Genomic DNA, 19,231 nt, shown 5'->3' on the forward strand with positions numbered 1-19,231 from the left:
GGAGAACTATACTGCACCTAATGTGGGAGAACTATACTGCACCTAATGTGGGAGAACTATACTGCACCTGATGTGGGGAACTATACTGCACCTAATGTGGGGGAACTATACTTCACCTAATGTGGGGAACTATACTGTACCTAATGTGGGGAATTATACTGCACCTAATGTGGGAGAACTATACTGCACCTGATGTGGGGAACTATACTGCACCTAATGTGGGGGAACTATACTTCACCTAATGTGGGGAACTATACTGCTCCTAATGTGGGGAATTATACTGCACCTAATGTGGGAGAACTATACTGCACCTGATGTGGGGAACTATACTGCACCTAATGTGGGGGAACTATGCTTCACCTAATGTGGGGAACCATACTGCACCTAATGTGGGGAACTGTACTGCACCTAATGTGGTGAGCTATACTGCACCTAATGTGGGGGAACTATACTGCACCTAGCATGGGGAGGAGTATTCTGCATCTAATGTGGGAGAACTATACTGCACCTAATGTGGGAGAACTATACTGCACCTAATGTGGGAGAACTATACTGCACCTGATGTGGCGAACTATACTGCACCTAATGTGGGGGAACTATACTTCACCTAATGTGGGGAACTATACTGTACCTAATGTGGGGAATTATACTGCACCTAATGTGGGAGAACTATACTGCACCTGATGTGGGGAACTATACTGCACCTAATGTGGGGGAACTATACTTCACCTAATGTGGGGAACTATACTGCACCTAATGTGGGGAATTATACTGCACCTAATGTGGGAGAACTATACTGCACCTGATGTGGGGAACTATACTGCACCTAATGTGGGGGAACTATGCTTCACCTAATGTGGGGAACTATACTGCACCTAATGTGGGGAACTGTACTGCACCTAATGTGGTGAGCTATACTGCACCTAATGTGGGGGATCTATACTGCACCTAGCATGGGGAGGAGTATTCTGCATCTAATGTGGGAGAACTATACTGCACCTAATGTGGGAGAACTATACTGCACCTAATGTGGGAGAACTATACTGCACCTGATGTGGCGAACTATACTGCACCTAATGTGGGGGAACTATACTTCTCCTAATGTGGGGAACTATACTGTACCTAATGTGGGGAATTATACTGCACCTAATGTGGGAGAACTATACTGCACCTGATGTGGGGAACTATACTGCATCTAATGTGGGGGAACTATACTTCACCTAATGTGGGGAACTATACTGCACCTAATGTGGGAGAACTATACTGCACCTAATGTGGGAGAACTATACTGCACCTGATGTGGCGAACTATACTGCACCTAATGTGGGGGAACTATACTTCACCTAATGTGGGGAACTATACTGCACCTAATGTGGGGAATTATACTGCACCTAATGTGGGAGAACTATACTGCACCTGATGTGGGGAACTATACTGCACCTAATGTGGGGGAACTATGCTTCACCTAATGTGGGGAACTATACTGCACCTAATGTGGGGAACTGTACTGCACCTAATGTGGAGAGCTATACTGCACCTAATGTTGGGGAGCTGTACTGCCAACCTAATGTGGAGAGCTATACTGCACCTAATGTGGAGAACTATACTGCACCTAATGTGGGGGAACTATACTGCACCTAATGTGGGGGAACTATACTGCACCTAATGTGGGGGAACTATACTGTACCTAATGTGGGGGAACTATACTGCACCTAACATGGGGAGAAGTATTCTGCATCTAATGTGGGAGAACTATACTGCACCTAATGTGGGAGAACTATACTGCACCTAATGTGGGAGAACTATACTGCACCTGATGTGGGGAACTATACTGCACCTAATGTGGGGGAACTATACTGCACCTGATGTGGGGAACTCTACTGCACCTAATGTGGGGGAACTATAATGCACCTAATGTGGGGGAACTATACTGCACCTAATGTGGGGGAACTATACTTCACCTAATGTGGGGAACTATACTGCTCCTAATGTGGGGGAACTATACTTCACCTAATGTGGGGAACTATACTGCTCCTAATGTGGGGAATTATACTGCACCTAATGTGGGAGAACTATACTGCACCTGATGTGGGGAACTATGCTGCACCTAATGTGGGGGAACTATGCTTCACCTAATGTGGGGAACTATACTGCACCTAATGTGGGGAACTGTACTGCACCTAATGTGGTGAGCTATACTGCACCTAATGTGGGGGAACTATACTGCACCTAGCATGGGGAGGAGTATTCTGCATCTAATGTGGGAGAACTATACTGCACCTAATGTGGGAGAACTATACTGCACCTAATGTGGGAGAACTATACTGCACCTGATGTGGCGAACTATACTGCACCTAATGTGGGGGAACTATACTTCACCTAATGTGGGGAACTATACTGTACCTAATGTGGGGAATTATACTGCACCTAATGTGGGAGAACTATACTGCACCTGATGTGGGGAACTATACTGCACCTAATGTGGGGGAACTATACTTCACCTAATGTGGGGAACTATACTGCACCTAATGTGGGGAATTATACTGCACCTAATGTGGGAGAACTATACTGCACCTGATGTGGGGAACTATACTGCACCTAATGTGGGGGAACTATGCTTCACCTAATGTGGGGAACTATACTGCACCTAATGTGGGGAACTGTACTGCACCTAATGTGGTGAGCTATACTGCACCTAATGTGGGGGAACTATACTGCACCTAGCATGGGGAGGAGTATTCTGCATCTAATGTGGGAGAACTATACTGCACCTAATGTGGGAGAACTATACTGCACCTAATGTGGGAGAACTATACTGCACCTGATGTGGCGAACTATACTGCACCTAATGTGGGGGAACTATACTTCTCCTAATGTGGGGAACTATACTGTACCTAATGTGGGGAACTATACTGCACCTAATGTGGGAGAACTATACTGCACCTGATGTGGGGAACTATACTGCATCTAATGTGGGGGAACTATACTTCACCTAATGTGGGGAACTATACTGCACCTAATGTGGGAGAACTATACTGCACCTAATGTGGGAGAACTATACTGCACCTGATGTGGCGAACTATACTGCACCTAATGTGGGGGAACTATACTTCACCTAATGTGGGGAACTATACTGTACCTAATGTGGGGAATTATACTGCACCTAATGTGGGAGAACTATACTGCACCTGATGTGGGGAACTATACTGCACCTAATGTGGGGGAACTATGCTTCACCTAATGTGGGGAACTATACTGCACCTAATGTGGGGAACTGTACTGCACCTAATGTGGAGAGCTATACTGCACCTAATGTTGGGGAACTGTACTGCACCTAATGTGGGGGAACTATACTTCACCTAATGTGGGGAACTATACTGTACCTAATGTGGGGAATTATACTGCACCTAATGTGGGAGAACTATACTGCACCTGATGTGGGGAACTATACTGCACCTAATGTGGGGGAACTATGCTTCACCTAATGTGGGGAACTATACTGCACCTAATGTGGGGAACTGTACTGCACCTAATGTGGAGAGTTATACTGCACCTAATGTGGAGAACTATACTGCACCTAATGTGGGGGAACTATACTGCACCTAATGTGGGGGAACTATACTGCACCTAATGTGGGGGAACTATACTGTACCTAATGTGGGGGAACTATACTGCACCTAACATGGGGAGAAGTATTCTGCATCTAATGTGGGAGAACTATACTGCATCTAATGTGGGGGTACTATACTGCACCTAATGTGGGGAGAACTATACTGCACGTAATGTGGGGAGAACTATACTGCACCTAATGTGGGGAGAACTATACTGCACCTAATGTGGGGAGAACTATATTGCACCTAATGTGGAGGAACTATACTGCACCTAATGTGGGGAGAACTATACTGCACCTAATGTGGGGAGAACTATACTGCACGTAATGTGGGGAGAACTATACTGCACCTAATGTGGGGAGAACTATACTGCACGTAATGTGGGGAGAACTATACTGCACCTAATGTGGGGAGAACTATACTGTACCTAATGTGGGGGAACTATACTGCACCTAACATGGGGAGAAGTATTCTGCATCTAATGTGGGAGAACTATACTGCATCTAATGTGGGGGAACTATACTGCACCTAATGTGGGAGAACTATACTGCACCTGATGTGGGGAACTATACTGCACCTAATGTGGGGGAACTATACTGCACCTGATGTGGGGAACTATACTGCACCTAATGTGGGGGAACTATAATGCACCTAATGTGGGGGAACTATACTGCACCTAATGTGGTGAGCTATACTGCACCTAATGTGGGGGAACTATACTGCATCTGATTAAGGTGGGCAGGGGACTGGTGAAGGGGACATGGGACTGATTAAGGGGGGCAGGGGACTGACTAAATATTAAAAAGAAATATTTGTTACAAAGATTTTTTTCCTCTTTGTTTATGTTTATGGGGTAATAGGGGGGACAGCACAAGATTATCTTGCACAGGGCGCCTGACCACCTAAGGCCGGCCCTGGCTGTGACATAGTCACTTCCTTATACTATGTGATCGCCGAATCAGATTGGCATCACATAGTACTGTCCAGTGTGTGTGGCTCCTCCCCTGCCTTGCTGCACGCAGTGCGCGGCCGAGTCACGTGACGACGGTGACGTCAGCCGGAGTCGGGATCTCTACTGTGCGGCGCCTACTGTAACTGTCTGTACTAATCCAGCGGCCATTATCAGCATTAAAGAGGACTAAATGTAAGTGTAACTTTTTAATGGATGTCTGAATATTCTTTCCTTTGTGTTCAGGGCAGCAAATATTTATTGCTTAGAAAGTTGGACTTGTAAAACGTGTAGTAAGTTAGTTACTACATGGAATTAGAGGCAGGAAATGGAATGTAAGATAAAAAAAAGATAAATGGAGAGAGGCTCAGGCTACATATAAGAAATGTATACGTAGATGTTAGGGCAAGTCTGGAAAATTGTTTTGGGCATTAGGAAAAAATAAATAAAGGTGCTTTGAACTGAAAAATGCACAGGCAGATATGTTTTTACCAGTCTCACGTATAAGTTTGGCGAAATGCACTTGTGAAAGTAAGTGTCTCTGAATGGCAATTAGGAAATGTGGTCACCCTAGCGGTGGGACCCTCGCCATCAGACATCTTATTCTCTATCCTTTAGATAGGGGATAAGATGTCTAGGGATGGAGTACCCCTTTAAAGATCACTTTTATTAATGTGTTTATTAAAAGGTATGACAAAAAAAAAGTTTTAAAACATCGGTGTCACCAGTCCAACTGTAATAGGTATACATCACTGGGACATGACAATAGTATAACATTGGAAGTATCACATCATATATACTGTTGATAGCTGCAGTCCTAACAACAAGTATAATGAAAATATGACCGGTGACACAGGCTTATTAAAAACTCAGACAAATAGCCCCCCGACATGTTTCGCTCCTCAGAGCTTCATTCACTATGTTGTCATTATCCTTTGTATTATAATTCTCTATATAGACATAAGGAACTGATCTTTCTCAAAACACATTTCCAAAATAAAATAAGTCAACTTAACATAACATAAAATAAGTCAACTTAACATAACATAATGAACAAAAAATTGTATAAATTAAAAAAATTATAAATTATAAAAAAATTAATAGGTACAGTTAGGGATGAGCGAATCGAATCTGATGAATCCAAATTCATGACGAATTTCATGGAAAAATTCGATTCACAACGAATGCCAATATCACAGCGTTTCGATCGCGCAAAACGCTTCCTTAAACTCCATTTAGTGTGGTCCAGGCTCCAGGGCATCTAAAATGGTGGATCCACATGTGAGGACATGGGGCAAGGAATCCTGGGAAGGCGGGAACAAGGGTAGGTGGGATGACCCTGAATCACATGCAGTATGCAGCCTATCAGCAGCCAGTCACCCCATTGATGTCACAGCCCTATATTATTGGCTGCCATATTGCAGCCAGTCACTTCAGCCTTTCATTGCAGAGAAATAGATAGGGACAGACAGTTTTGTGTGTTGGCCAGAAAAGCATTTTTCCAGCAGCGATTCACCTCCAATACTGTTTTAAGCATAGCAGAGTGTATTGAACTCCCCTCATATACACACTAAGTATGCAAGGCAGAGGAGTGGCAGAGGCCTAAATTCATCAGGTCGAGGTCACAGCAGACTAGGGGCGAGTGGCAGCAGGAGTCCCAGCGAGAGGCCCGAGCTCCTGATATCAGCTAGCGGTCGTGTCTCAACCAACAACCTATCTGCTGTCATTGACTGGTTAACTCAGTCATCCACTTCATCACAAGTTACATCTGACACACTCAGTCAACAGTCGGTGGATTCCTCAGAAACCACCATCAGTTGGCATGGCCTGGGAGCAGTCCCTGTCCTTCAATTGCCTCTGCCCTATGCTGTTCCCACCCCTATAGAAATTGCCTCTGTCCTCTGCTGTGGGTTCAGTTTCACTTTTTAGTCAGGACGATCTACTAGAGGACAGTCTGCAGCCCAGCCAAGAAGTGGAGGGGACATCCCCCGCTTCCTTTGCTAGGCGGGCAAAAAATGATGAGGAGAGTGACGTGGGAGGTGGTGTTGGGAGCATTCAGGCTCCTGAAGAACACTGTTGAGGAACCTGAGGAGGACATCAGTGATGTGTTGACACAACTCGATGATGATGATAGCATGATTAAGAATCAGCATAGTGGCAGCAGTGGGAAGTCTGGAACCAAACATGCCCGGGGTAGACCATCTGCTTTGCGGCAGCCTACCTGCTCGGGAGGTAGTGGAACAGGGGTCCCTGGAGTCAGCGGTAGTTGCAGTCAGTTAGTGCGGAATATTGGGGGGGGAAATCAGCTACTCTGTGGTGTGGCAGTTTTTCATCAAGTATCTGAAGGATGTTAACATGGCCACATGCAATTCAAAAAAATATCTTTAATCTTTTAAATTGTGAGGCCCGTTGGTCTGGTCAAGCTGCCGTCACCTCCAGGCTGTGTCATTCTGTCACCATTTGGTCTACTCTTGCTGCTGCCACCTCCAGACTTGGTCATTCTGCCACATTTTGGTCTCCTCATGCTGGTGCCACCTCCAGGGTGTGTCATATTGCCGCCATGTGGTCTATTCATGCTGCTGGGACAATACCTAAAAAAATTTATGGTAGAACTAGCTTTTTAAAATGTTCAATTAAAATTAGAAAATATATATTTTAATCTTAGGAATTGTGAGGCCCTATGGTCTCATAATACTGCTGGGACATTACCTAAAAAAATTATGGTAGCACTAGCTACCATAAATCTTCAATTAAAATGTGAAAATATATCTTTTAATCTTAGGATTTGTGAAGCCCTATGGTGTCATCATGCTGCTGGGACATTACCAAAAAAAATTTTATGGTAGAACTAGCTACCATAAATCTTCAATTCAAGTTTTAACATTTTTCTTTTAATCTTTGGAATTGTAAGGCCCAATGGTCTCTTCATGCTGCTGCCACCTCCAGGGTTGGTCATTCTGCCACTGTATGGTCTCCTTATGCTCCTGCCACCTCCAGGCTTTGTCATTGTGCCGCCATGTGGCATGCTCATGCTGCTGGCACATTACATAAAAATGTTAAAAAATTAAGAATTTGAATTCATTTGAATTAACACATTTTAGTAAATTTGAATTAATAATTTTAATAAAAATGCCCCTCCAGAATACCATGTGTGTAGGGCACAGCGGTGTCACGCTTTTCTTCACATTTGCCTTGGCGAACGGAGTCACAGAGGGGAGGAACTGCTAAAAGTCATCTATCAAGAAATCGGATCATGGCTTACTCCACAAAAACTGGAAATGTGAACCATGGTGACCGACAAGGGGAAGAACATCTTATCTGCGCTGCTTCAAGGAAGCCTGAGCCATGAGCCCTGCATGGCACACGTGTTGAATCTGGTTTTCAAGCGATTCCTGAAGTGTTCTCCCCATCTGCAAGACATCCTAAAATGTGAAGAAAACTTTGCATGCACTTCAGCCACTTGTACACCGCAAAGCGCACCCTCCTTGAGCTGCAGCGTCAGAACGGTATCCCACAACATAGTCTGATTTGCGAGGTTTCTACGTGTTGGAATTCTACCCTCCATATGTTGGACTGACTATACGAACAGAGAAAAGCCATCACCAATTTCTTGTTGATCCAAGCAGATAGGGGAACTCCCCTGTGTAACTTCAATGTCAACCAATGGTAGCTCATACGTGACACCTGCCGTTTGCTCAGGCCCTTTGAGAAAGCCACATTATTAGTCAGTTGCCAGGATTACGGGATGAACAACGTCTTTCCACTGCTTCTTCTACTACAACACGTGTTGGAAACAATGGCTGGTCAGGGCACTGGAGACGTGGCGCCTACATCTCGGGGCCACATGAGCTCTGTGGGGGCTGAACTGGAGGAGGAGGGGGAGAGGGACAGTGGAGCACAGGCAAGGTTTTGCGAGATGGACTGGATAGGAAGTCGAGATAGGAGGGCGGGATAGGAGGTCGAGATAGGAGGACGGGATAGGAGGTCAGGATAGGATATCGTGATAGGAGGTCGACATAGGAGGTCGGGATAGGAGGTCAAGATAGGAGGTCGAGGTAGGAGGTTGAGATAGGAGGTCAGGATAGAAGGACGGGATAGGAGGTCGGGATAGGAGGTCGGGAAAGGAGGTCGAGATAGGAGGTGGAGATAGGAGATTGAGATAGATAGGAGGACGGAATATGAGGATGGGATAGGAGGTCGGGATAGGAGTATGGGATAGGAGGACTGGATAGGAGGTCGGGATAGGAGGACGGGATATGGGGTTGGGATATGACAACAATATATGAGGACGGGTTATGAAGTCAAAAGCTTCCTCCTTTGTTTATTTTCCTCTCCAAAAAGGATTAGGAAGGAAAAACCGGGCAACGCCGGGTACTCAGCTAGTCTAATATAAATCTTAAATAAATAAAAAATCAATATAATCTTTTCAGGCCCTATGGTCATCAACTTCATATATTACCTGTGGAATTACCATGAGAATCCAATTAACAGGTACGAGCAATAACAATGAACCATAATTGATTAAATGGAGCATTCGCACTTTCACAGTCAGGGGGGGGGGGGCGCTGAGAGGCAGGGGTTGGAACAGGTGGTATCTCGTCTGGCGAAGGACCACCAGCTCGATTTTAAGATACAAGTTCTAGCTTTATGAGCCCACTTATCCAATGGCACAGAAGCTGAATGTGCTCCTGTCCAAGTTGCTGGTACTGCAGCCCCTCCCTTTTCAAGTGGACACTCAGAGTATGGGGTTGCGCTGAGAGGCACAGGCTGGGACAGGTGGTAGCTGGCCTCATGGTGGACCACCAGTTCGATGCTCACCAGAATGGGTACTCAAAAAAATGTAAATAAATTCAAATTAAATAAAATAAAAATTACATAAAAATCTCTTTATTCTCTTAAATTTTGATGCCATTTGGTCTACCTGCTGCCACATCCAGACGCTCTGCGGCAGTGATTCTAATAGCGATGCCCGTAATCTGCATGTCATACTGAATAACAGTATTATTTCACTAACACAGCACACTCCCTATGCGTTTTATGACAAGGCAAAGTGTTCTACACCCCTATTAAGGCTCTCTATAACTTGGAAATAGCCGTTTTTAATAGCGATTTGCCACAAATAAATTCGGATCGAACCAAATTTTTTCAGAAAATTTGGTGAATCGTCCGAATCATATATCAATCAATATATTTAAACTTAATTTAAAATTCTGTTACTGGTGCATAATTTGTTGCATATTTTCCTGCAATTTTTGTAAAAATGAAAATAAATAAATGTAAGTAAATAAAAATATTGTAACTGTTGCAAAAAATAAAGCAAAAACTTTACGCACTGCCACGTGACATATTTGTAAACATATTTAGGTTGCCAGAAGTTGTAGTTTAGTAACAACTGGAGACAAGCTGTTTGGAAAACACTGGATTAAACACTAATTCAACCTAATTCATATATATGGGATTTATGGCAACAGCTGAGCAGTTATCCTTGGCCGTCTTCATGACATCCATAGAAATGCATGGAGAGATCTGTGAACATGTGTGGCCACCTTTATATTTATTCTCTGCCTGAATTGTGTGGCTGCCTCCTCAGGTGGGTTGGGGCACTGCCCCCCATAGATTCCAAGGCTTTAAGATGTTCATGTTACATCAAGGGATTTGACGCACATATGAAAGGTGGGACAACTCCTTCAATGTGAATTGATAATGAAGGTCTTATGCTAAATACGGAAAAGTTGCCAATCCAGATTCTCCAGGTAAAGGAAAGTTCAAAGTCGCTTTTCCGGTCTACCGGGTGGATTGTGTTCAATTTGGTCTTGTCTGGCTTCTGGATCATTATATGATAAAAGACTTATGCAAAAAATTCTGAATCTTTTTATTGTTCTGCTGTAGGGGTTTGTGGCTCCAGACAAACACATAACCAGACGGGAAGTTAATATGGAAAAGATAAGAGCAAAACAATGAAGGACACCCAGTTGTTCTTGTTGTAGTAAATAGTAAATCATAGTAAATAGTAAATCATAGTAAATAGTAAATCATAGTAAATAGTAAATCAAAGTAATTAGTAAATCATAGTAAATAGTAAATCAAAGTAATTAGTAAATCATAATAAATAGTAAATCAAAGTAATTAGTAAATCATAGTAAATAGTAAATCAAAGTAATTAGTAAATCATAGTAAATAGTAAATCAAAGTAATTAGTAAATCATAGTAAATCAGAGTAATTAGTACATTAACTGACAAAGAGCTCATGAATGAATGAAAGAATAAATGAATAAACAAATAAATAAATACATTTATATATTTATATTTAGTAATACAAATTTTTTTTTATAAAAAAAAAGTACAACTGGTATTACCATTACTAGAACAAACCCTACATTATTTATCCCCGTGGGTGTATGCGTAGAAAAATGAACAAAGGAGTAAATAAATAAGTAAATAAATGATTCTCCTTGTAGCATGGAATATTGGGGCATGGTGGCACAATTCGTTGGGGCCATGGAGGTACAGATCATGGAGGAATAGTGGGACAACTCATTGGGGCATGTTGGCGCAGAAATTTGGGGCATGGTGGCATAGATGATTAGGGCCTGGTGGTGCAGTTCACTGAGGCATTGAGACACAGATCATTGAGGCACCGTGGCACAGATCACTACAGGGCACGATGGTAGTACAGTTAATTTGGACATGGTAGCACAGATCATTACAGGACAGTGGTGCAGATTATTAGGGTCATGGTGGTGCAGTTCATTGCCGGATGGTTATACAGATCCATAATGGCATGGTGGTACAGATTATGAATGCATTGTGGCACGGATCATTGCAGAACACTGGTGGAGCTGATCATTAGGGTCATGGTGGTGCAGTTCATTGCCTCGAGACATTATCTACGAGTCAGCAGAAAACCATAGTGATGTTGGGACAATTTAAAAGTATAAGAAGAAAAGATAGAAACTGGAATGTTAATGTCCTTCATTGTACAACAAAGGCTGGTAATACATGGTCTCCATCACCTGATCTGCAGGTTTCTGTCTCCGCCCTGGTACAGGACTATAAGAAGGGATGGCAGGGATGGGTAGTGTATTGTACACAGCTCAGCTGTAGGTCATCTGGACATGGGATATATACAGTAAGTGCTGCAGGGGGATTGTGCTTCCTACAATGTGCATTTTAAACCTTATACATAATGTCTAACTTGAATATTTATTTTTTTATTTAATCTGTAATTTATTCTACATGTATCAGCCTCATCTTTACATGTTTTTTTTATTTATTTATATCATTTACATTTAGGGCTAAGTTCACATTTTGTATTTTGATCGCCATTTTTTACCAGGAGTTGAACCAACTCAGCATAAAATATGATGGAAAGATATGGAGGTTTTTCTGTGTTTTGGACCCAATCCTGACTAAAAATATTGACCCAAATACTTTATTGTTTTTTCTTATTCTTATGATTTCTCACATTTTAGGAATAGAACCATGACAGCAATGAACCTATTCGCTTCCCTCCTATTATTAAACCTTTATTACCACCAGGTAAATATAAGGAAATACCATATTTTTTAACACCAAAACTATAAATATTTCCATTCATTTCTCTTTATTATATATTATGTTAGTTTTTGTGAGGTTAATAACCGTGATAATGAATCTCTTCCGTCTTTGTGATTCTAGGCCCAGTCTGACGTGGCTCAAGGTAAGACACTATTTATAAATATTTAAGAAAGGGGTTAAATGGTAAAAGTAAAGTGAAGTTTGAAAAGTCATTGGGGTAGTTTTATCACCGAGTTGTGGTTCTATGTAATTTTTAAGATCACTTTTGTTGCATTTTTTTTTTTTGGTGGACATATAAATTACCATATGCGTGATGATACCATATGCGGTCTTTGGGGGAGATTTATAAAAAAAAAAACAGCCAATCAGATCACTTCTTTAATTTTTCAGAGGCCTTTTCAAAAATGAAAGAAGCCATCTGATTGGTTGCTATGGTTTCCTGGTTTTGATAAATCCCCTCTATGTTAGCTCGTTGATCTTGGGTTTTATTCCAATTGACCGATTTGGAGTCAGGAAGGACTTTTTTTTTTTGTCTGAACTAAATGAATGAACATAATAAATAATAATAAAAAATATATAAATATATATATATATATATATATATATAGTAAATTCTTATATTTTATTTTTTTAGGATTTGACTGCTCAGATATATGGGACAGGAATAATGCTTTCACCAGTGGGATTTACTGGATACAACCAAAAGCAACTACCTTTTCTTTTCAGGTAAGACAGACAAAAGGATCCTAGCTGTTATTTAAGTGTAAAATTTTTTTATTTTATTTTATTTCCTTAAAACTTCCTTAACCCCTTGAAGATCAGACATATTTAAAGGGGTATTCCAGGAAAAAACTTAACTTCAGAAGCGCATAAGTACTGAAAGGATTAAGATTCTTTTTACAGAAGTAATTTACAAATCTATTTAACTTTCTGGAGCCAGTTGATATATATATATATATATATATATATATATATATATATAAAGTATTTTACTGGATAACCCCTTTAAGCCTAAAGGGGTATTTAGGAGAAAGTGTAGTAGTCATGTAGTTATTTTTTAATCTGACACAGCTTGGTGCTCTCTGCTGCCACCTTTGTCCATGTCAGGAACTGTCCAGAACAGGAGGCTTTGTTCTGGTAGTCTTCTATTGCTCTACACAGTTTCAGACATGGACAGGGGTGGCAGCAGGGAGCAGACTGGAAACACTACATGACTCTGTGGAGCATACAGCGGCTGATAAGAACTAGAAGATGTGCATTTTTTTAAATAAAAGTAATTAACAATTCTGTAGAACTTTCCGGCATCAGTTGATATGAAAATAATTTTTTTTCTCTTCCGTTTACCCCTTTAAAGGGTAGCTCCCACCATCACTTTTTTCTTTTTTCTGTCCCTGCCTGTTACCCATCTATCCCTAACCCCCTCCCTGCCTTAATTTTTTTTTTTTACATATTAAAAAATGCATTTTTGTCTGCCTGGTAGTGTGCTCACTACCAGGCAGACTTCCCCAGCAGGCACCACGTCACTGATGCCTGCTGGGGCCGACACTTCCGCCCGTAGTTCACCTATACAGGGCGCCTCCAGCTGTTTCCCCACTGCAACTCCCAGCATACCCTGACATCTATTGGCTGTCAGGGCATCCTGGGAGTTGTAGTGGGGAAACAACTGGAGGCACCCTGTATAGCTGAAAACAGTATCTGTGATCGCTGTGCACATCCCGCTCCCCGCCGCGCAGCCCGCAAGCCCCCCCCCTGTCGCGCCGCTCAACTCACTCCCCACCCCCCCTTAGTTCACCTATTCAGTGTCCCTCCAGCTGTTTCCCCACTACAACTCCCAGCTTGCCCTGACATCTATTGGCTGTCAGGGCATGCTGGGAGTTGTAGTGGGGAAACAATTGGAGGCATACTGTATAGGTGAATGGCCGCACATCCTGCTCCCGCCACGCAGCCCACAACCCCCCTGGCTGGGGGCCGGGGCCAGGGCCTGCCAGGGAGCCTGCGCGCATCCTCTTCTTTCAAAGCGCTCGCTCCCGCCTGTCTGATTGACAGGCGGGAGCGAGCACCGCAGTGAATCATTAGTGACGTCACTGCCTAATGCATTCGGCCACTAGGAGGGCGACCCCTAGTGGCCGAATTTAAAAGTGATTTTTAAACTTTTTTTTTTATTAAAGTATATTAGAGATACGTTGTAGTACTTAAGTACTACAACATATCAATTTTTTGATTTCATGACAGTGCCCATTTAAGTATAGGTGGGATAGATAACAGCACAATATTAAATAACACAAAGTTTAATTACAAAATACATAAAATTAAATTACAAATCATATCAATTAGAATATTGTGTCTCTACTTGTTTTTTTGGTACAATTTTTATTTTTGTAGTTTTTTGGGGGGATGGTAAAACAATTTATTGAGGCATGGAGGCACATGTCATTGAGGCATGGTGGCACAAATCATAGGGCTATGGTGGAACCATTAATTGGGATGTAGTGGCACAGATCATTGGAGAATGGTGGCACCATTTATTGGGGCATGGTGCCACAGATCATTAGGGACACAGTGGCATAGATCATTAGAGGACATGGTAGTACAGTTCATTGGAGGCATGGTGGCACAGGCCATTAAAAGACAGTGGTACAGATGATTAGGGGCATGGTGGCACAGATTATGTAGGGGTCAATAGAATGACACTGATACCGGATATATGGAGTTTCTTAGGCTGGGCGCCAGAGTTTTGGACACGCAACTTGCTGCGTTCCCCTGTCCAGCACCGGAAACAATAGACACCGGATGCCATACAACTGATGACAACTGATGCACGTTGTCATCAGTTGCGTCGAGATTTAGGCAGTTGCACCGGATGCTGGACACATGTGAACCCAGCCTTATTTACTACTTTTGCACAACACTAGCCTATATTGACACTGACAATAAGAAACTATAATTCACAATTAAGAATATTTTCTCTAATTCAAGGTATTCTGTGAGATGTCTGAAGGTGGAGGTTGGACTCTTATGCAGAGACACGATGCATCGGACAAATTAGACTTTGACAGAACATGGGACGAGTATAAAAATGGATTTGGCAAACTTCAAGGTAAACCTGAGAAAATCCTGATGGAAAAAAAATATATTAGTGATCATTCAGGTCTGTGTAAAAGATGAGATTAGAGGTGGAGGTGTTTTATTATTACAATTTGGTAGTGCAATGATATATAACATGTTTTTAATCCTGTTATTCCAATTCCTGCTATAAACATTTCCCAAATTATTAAGGGTATTCCTGTGTTTATTAAAAATAAATAAATAAAACGAGGAAGGGAAAATAAAAATAAAAACAACCGTAATTACCTCCCCCTGGTCCCCCACAGCTCTCATTCAGCTCTGTCTGGTCTCCCGATCTACTTTTTTCTGTAGTGCTTAGAGTAGGACATTCCTGCTCGGCCAATCACTGACTAAATGGGACACTGCAGGAACCCCTGGTTGGCTGAATGCTTGTCTCGGAATAAGACAGAAGATCAGGTGACTTTACACAGCCAAACAGGAGTTGCGAGCAAAACATTAAGGGCCCCAGCATGGGTACTTAAAAAAAAATTATTTTTTTTTACATTTATTCTTTTTTTCCCCACCGCTATAAAATATAATTTAAAAAAAATAACCCTTTAATTCTTTTAGCAATTTCCCATATAAATGTTCACATAATATTCCTAAGTGGCATAAATTTTAACAGATATATTTGCCGAAACGCCCCCTCCCATAGACATGAATGGAGGGGGTATAATGTGATGTCACAAGGTGTGTGGCCGTGACATCACGATCACGGCCTCTGGCTCTGAGTGTTCTGAACAAAATGTTTAGAACACTGGAGCACCGGGGTACCCCTTTAAGCGAAAACACTTTGAACCTTTCTTTTCGTCGATTAAAACTTAAGTAGGTTTAGTCAAATAACAGGTTTTAGTTAAAGTGTAATGCAGATTCTAGTGAAATGCCTAAATGGGCGCTGTTACTAAAGTTTTGACCGGTCAGGTTCCGAGTGTTCAGACCCGGACCAATCGCTAGAATGAGCCGGTAGTGCGCTTAGCTGTTCAAACTCACATATAAGGGTCTATTCAAATGGCAGAATTTCTGCACAGTCGCACCAATTCCGCTTCCACATTCATTTGGGGGGTTTCTGGCTTGTGCAGATTTTGTGTGGAATTGGTGCACAATCCGTATGGAATCCACTAGTGTTGCTCACGAATATTCGCAATGCAAATTTTATTCTCGAATATCGCATATTCACGAATTTGCAAATATTCGCGAATATAGCACTATATATTCGCAATTACGAATATTTTTTTTTTCACAGTACACATCACAGTGATCATCCCTCTCTGCTTCCAGCTTGTGTGGTGTAAAGAAGGCTGTAATACTAATGTGTGAGACTGGCGTCCGAATTTTCGCATATGCGAAAATGTGCATATGCTAATTTTTGCATATGCAAATTTTCGCTTATGTTAATTTACACATATGCATAATATTCGTATTACCATATGCGAAAATAAAACGCGAATATTACAAATATGCGAATTTAGCGAATATGTGACGAATATTCGTCCATATATTCGTGAGCTATCGCAAATTCGAATATGGCCTATGCTGATTAACACTAGACATGTGGAAATTCAGAAGTGTGAATGGGAGTGCAAAATCCCATAGAAGTCTACTGGGCTTTAATTTGAATCTTAGGGTCTATTCACACAGCAGAATTTCCACATGCGGAATTCCGCACAGATTCCTCATGCAGTTTCCACCTCAAATTAAATCCCAATAGACTTCTATGGGATTCCGCACTCCCATTCACAGTTCTGAAATTCCACATGCGGATTCCGCACCAATTCTGCACAAGCCAGAAACCACCCAAATGAATGGGGAAGCGGAATTGTGGTGTATGGGCAGAAATTCTGCCATGTGAAAAAACCTTTAGGATTGTCTTGGTCATGGGGCTCAGCCGTGCACTCTCTTTCCCTGTTCATTCTAGTGATCAGTCAGGGTGAAAACTGATCAAAATTTTAGCAAAAGTTTTTCTCAGGGCCAAAAATTTTTTTGCACCTTAACTAAACCAAACATATTCAATTTTCCTGAGTAAATAGTTATTTACTTGTTATTACTTATAGTAATAGGGTTTGAGCATTAAAGGAGTATTCCGCTGAAAAACCTCTTATCTGATAGGATAGGGGATAAGATGTCTAATCGCAAGGGTCACATCACTGTGGACCCCCGCGATCCCCAGGCTGGCAGCGGGGGCATCCGGAACACGGAAGCTTGGAGCATCCGCTTTCGGGACATCATGCCACGCCCCCTCCATTCATGTCTATGGGAGGGGGCGTGACGAATGGTACATAGCCGTCCCGCCTCCTCCCATATACATGAATGAAGGGGGCGGGGCGGCTGTAGTCACCTCTCATCCGGCACGGAGCAGAGTTCACTCCGTGCACAGATGATTGTGGTGCCACACCAGAGATTGGACATCTTATTCCCTAGCCTCTGGATAGGGGATAAGATGTTTTTCGGCGAAGTACCCCCGTCAATACAGGCAAAAGTATTCCCTCTGATGGGATCTTTACCCAAATCTTCTCTACTAAATATTTTAGCCTAGTTATAGTTAGTTGACTGAAATTTGGATACATTTTAGGTATAGTTTTCGGTCGTCATAACTTAGTTTCTATTTAATGAACCTATCAAATCCCTTTCCCCAATGTAGGCTCTAGCACAAAAGATATAGAAGTGGAGATTTATCAGAAATAGACTGGACATAACACCTACAGTTTCTATTTAGTTTTAATCACTGAAAAACAGATTTTGACTAAAACTATGATGAAAATGATAAGTCGATAAAATTAACACTGGTTTGCGCCAGTATGTTACTCTAGTATTTGTAAGCCAAAATAAGAAGTTGGTCCAAAAGATGGAAATAATGGAAATCTCCATTATTGTTTTTCTCTCTATAGTTTCATTCTATAGAATAGGCAAGATACTAACCAAATGAAAAAGGCTAAAACGTAACCAAAGGATTTTGGCCCTTTTGACCTCTGGACATACCTTCACTTACCTAGATAGAGACACCTTTGAGATGTTCTTCCCCAAAATTTGTAGTGTAGCCTTCTCATTATTGTATCGCTACTCTCTTTAGTTTGTTTCTTATATATTATTTTGTTGTTATAGGGGAACACTGGCTTGGGCTCAACTACATTTATGCCCTGACACAACAAACAGACAGACCTGCCAAACTTCACATCAGTATCGGGAGCTTCGATGGAAAAGAAGCCTATGCCGAATACAACCCCTTTAATGTAGGGAATGAAGACAGTTCCTATAAATTATCAGCAGGAAATTACTCCGGTACCGCAGGTGAGGGGATAGAGAAGAAAGGAGTAAAAAAAATTCCAACAAATGTGAAGAATTATTTTTATATATATATATATATATATATATACATATACATACAGTAATTGTACTATATCTTTTCACTTGTAGGAGATGCCTTCTTTGGGGATCCAGCTATTAAAGGCACCAACCAATATGGCAGCTCCTTTAGCACTTGGGATCATCCCACCGACAACTGTGCCGGGTCATGTCAGTTCGGAGACATTATGTTCAACAGCTGCAGTGAAATAGTCCATTCAGGTTGGTGGTTTAACGCCTGCGGATCAACAAATCTGAACGGAATTTGGCGCAAACCACCAAGATGTATAGGTTATGCCTCATCGGTGTTGTGGCCAACGTGGAAAGTAAAAGAGTCTTTGAAATTTAGCAAAATGTATCTGATTCATCATTAGCGGATTCTACTGCATTAAACCATATTTTGGGCATAATTAATAATTTGTTATTTAAAAAAAATAATATATATATATATATATATATACATATATATATATATTTAATCTTTTTATTTGTAAATGTTATTAAAGAACATTTTTATAAATTATATTACTGTACTGTATGTCTTTTATTTAAAGTAACAAATTATACAGTCCAAACACAATTCTTTTCCGGGAACATACCACCAAACACCAGGGGTATTAAAATGTAAATGTTAGTTCCCGCTCTTTCTACCAGCTGATATTGTCTTGAC

The 19,231-nt window shown here is 41.7% G+C and overlaps 1 protein-coding gene across 1 annotated transcript; it reads left to right on the top strand.

The window, feature by feature from the left end:
• The first annotated feature begins 4,869 nt into the window (after positions 1-4,869).
• LOC130294975 (fibrinogen-like protein 1) lies at positions 4,870-18,935 on the top strand. The gene is made up of 7 exons (XM_056545132.1): positions 4,870-4,895; positions 12,033-12,099; positions 12,238-12,259; positions 12,752-12,843; positions 15,094-15,214; positions 18,322-18,507; positions 18,634-18,935. The coding sequence occupies exons 1-7, from the start codon at positions 4,870-4,872 to the stop codon at positions 18,933-18,935; spliced, it is 816 nt and encodes a 271-aa protein (XP_056401107.1).
• The last annotated feature ends 296 nt before the right edge of the window (positions 18,936-19,231 follow it).

Source organism: Hyla sarda, chromosome 11 (genome assembly GCF_029499605.1).
Source record: "Hyla sarda isolate aHylSar1 chromosome 11, aHylSar1.hap1, whole genome shotgun sequence".
In the NCBI taxonomy this organism is placed as follows: Eukaryota; Metazoa; Chordata; class Amphibia; order Anura; family Hylidae; genus Hyla; species Hyla sarda.

Bases quoted from the DNA above. Each gene is read 5' to 3' on its own strand.
- LOC130294975 (XM_056545132.1), top strand. From the start codon at position 4,870: ATGGAATTAGAGGCAGGAAATGGAAT. The intron at 12,844-15,093 runs GTAAGACAGACA...CTCTAATTCAAG, and splicing joins CAACTACCTTTTCTTTTCAG to GTATTCTGTGAGATGTCTGA. The intron at 18,508-18,633 runs GTGAGGGGATAG...TTTCACTTGTAG, and splicing joins AAATTACTCCGGTACCGCAG to GAGATGCCTTCTTTGGGGAT.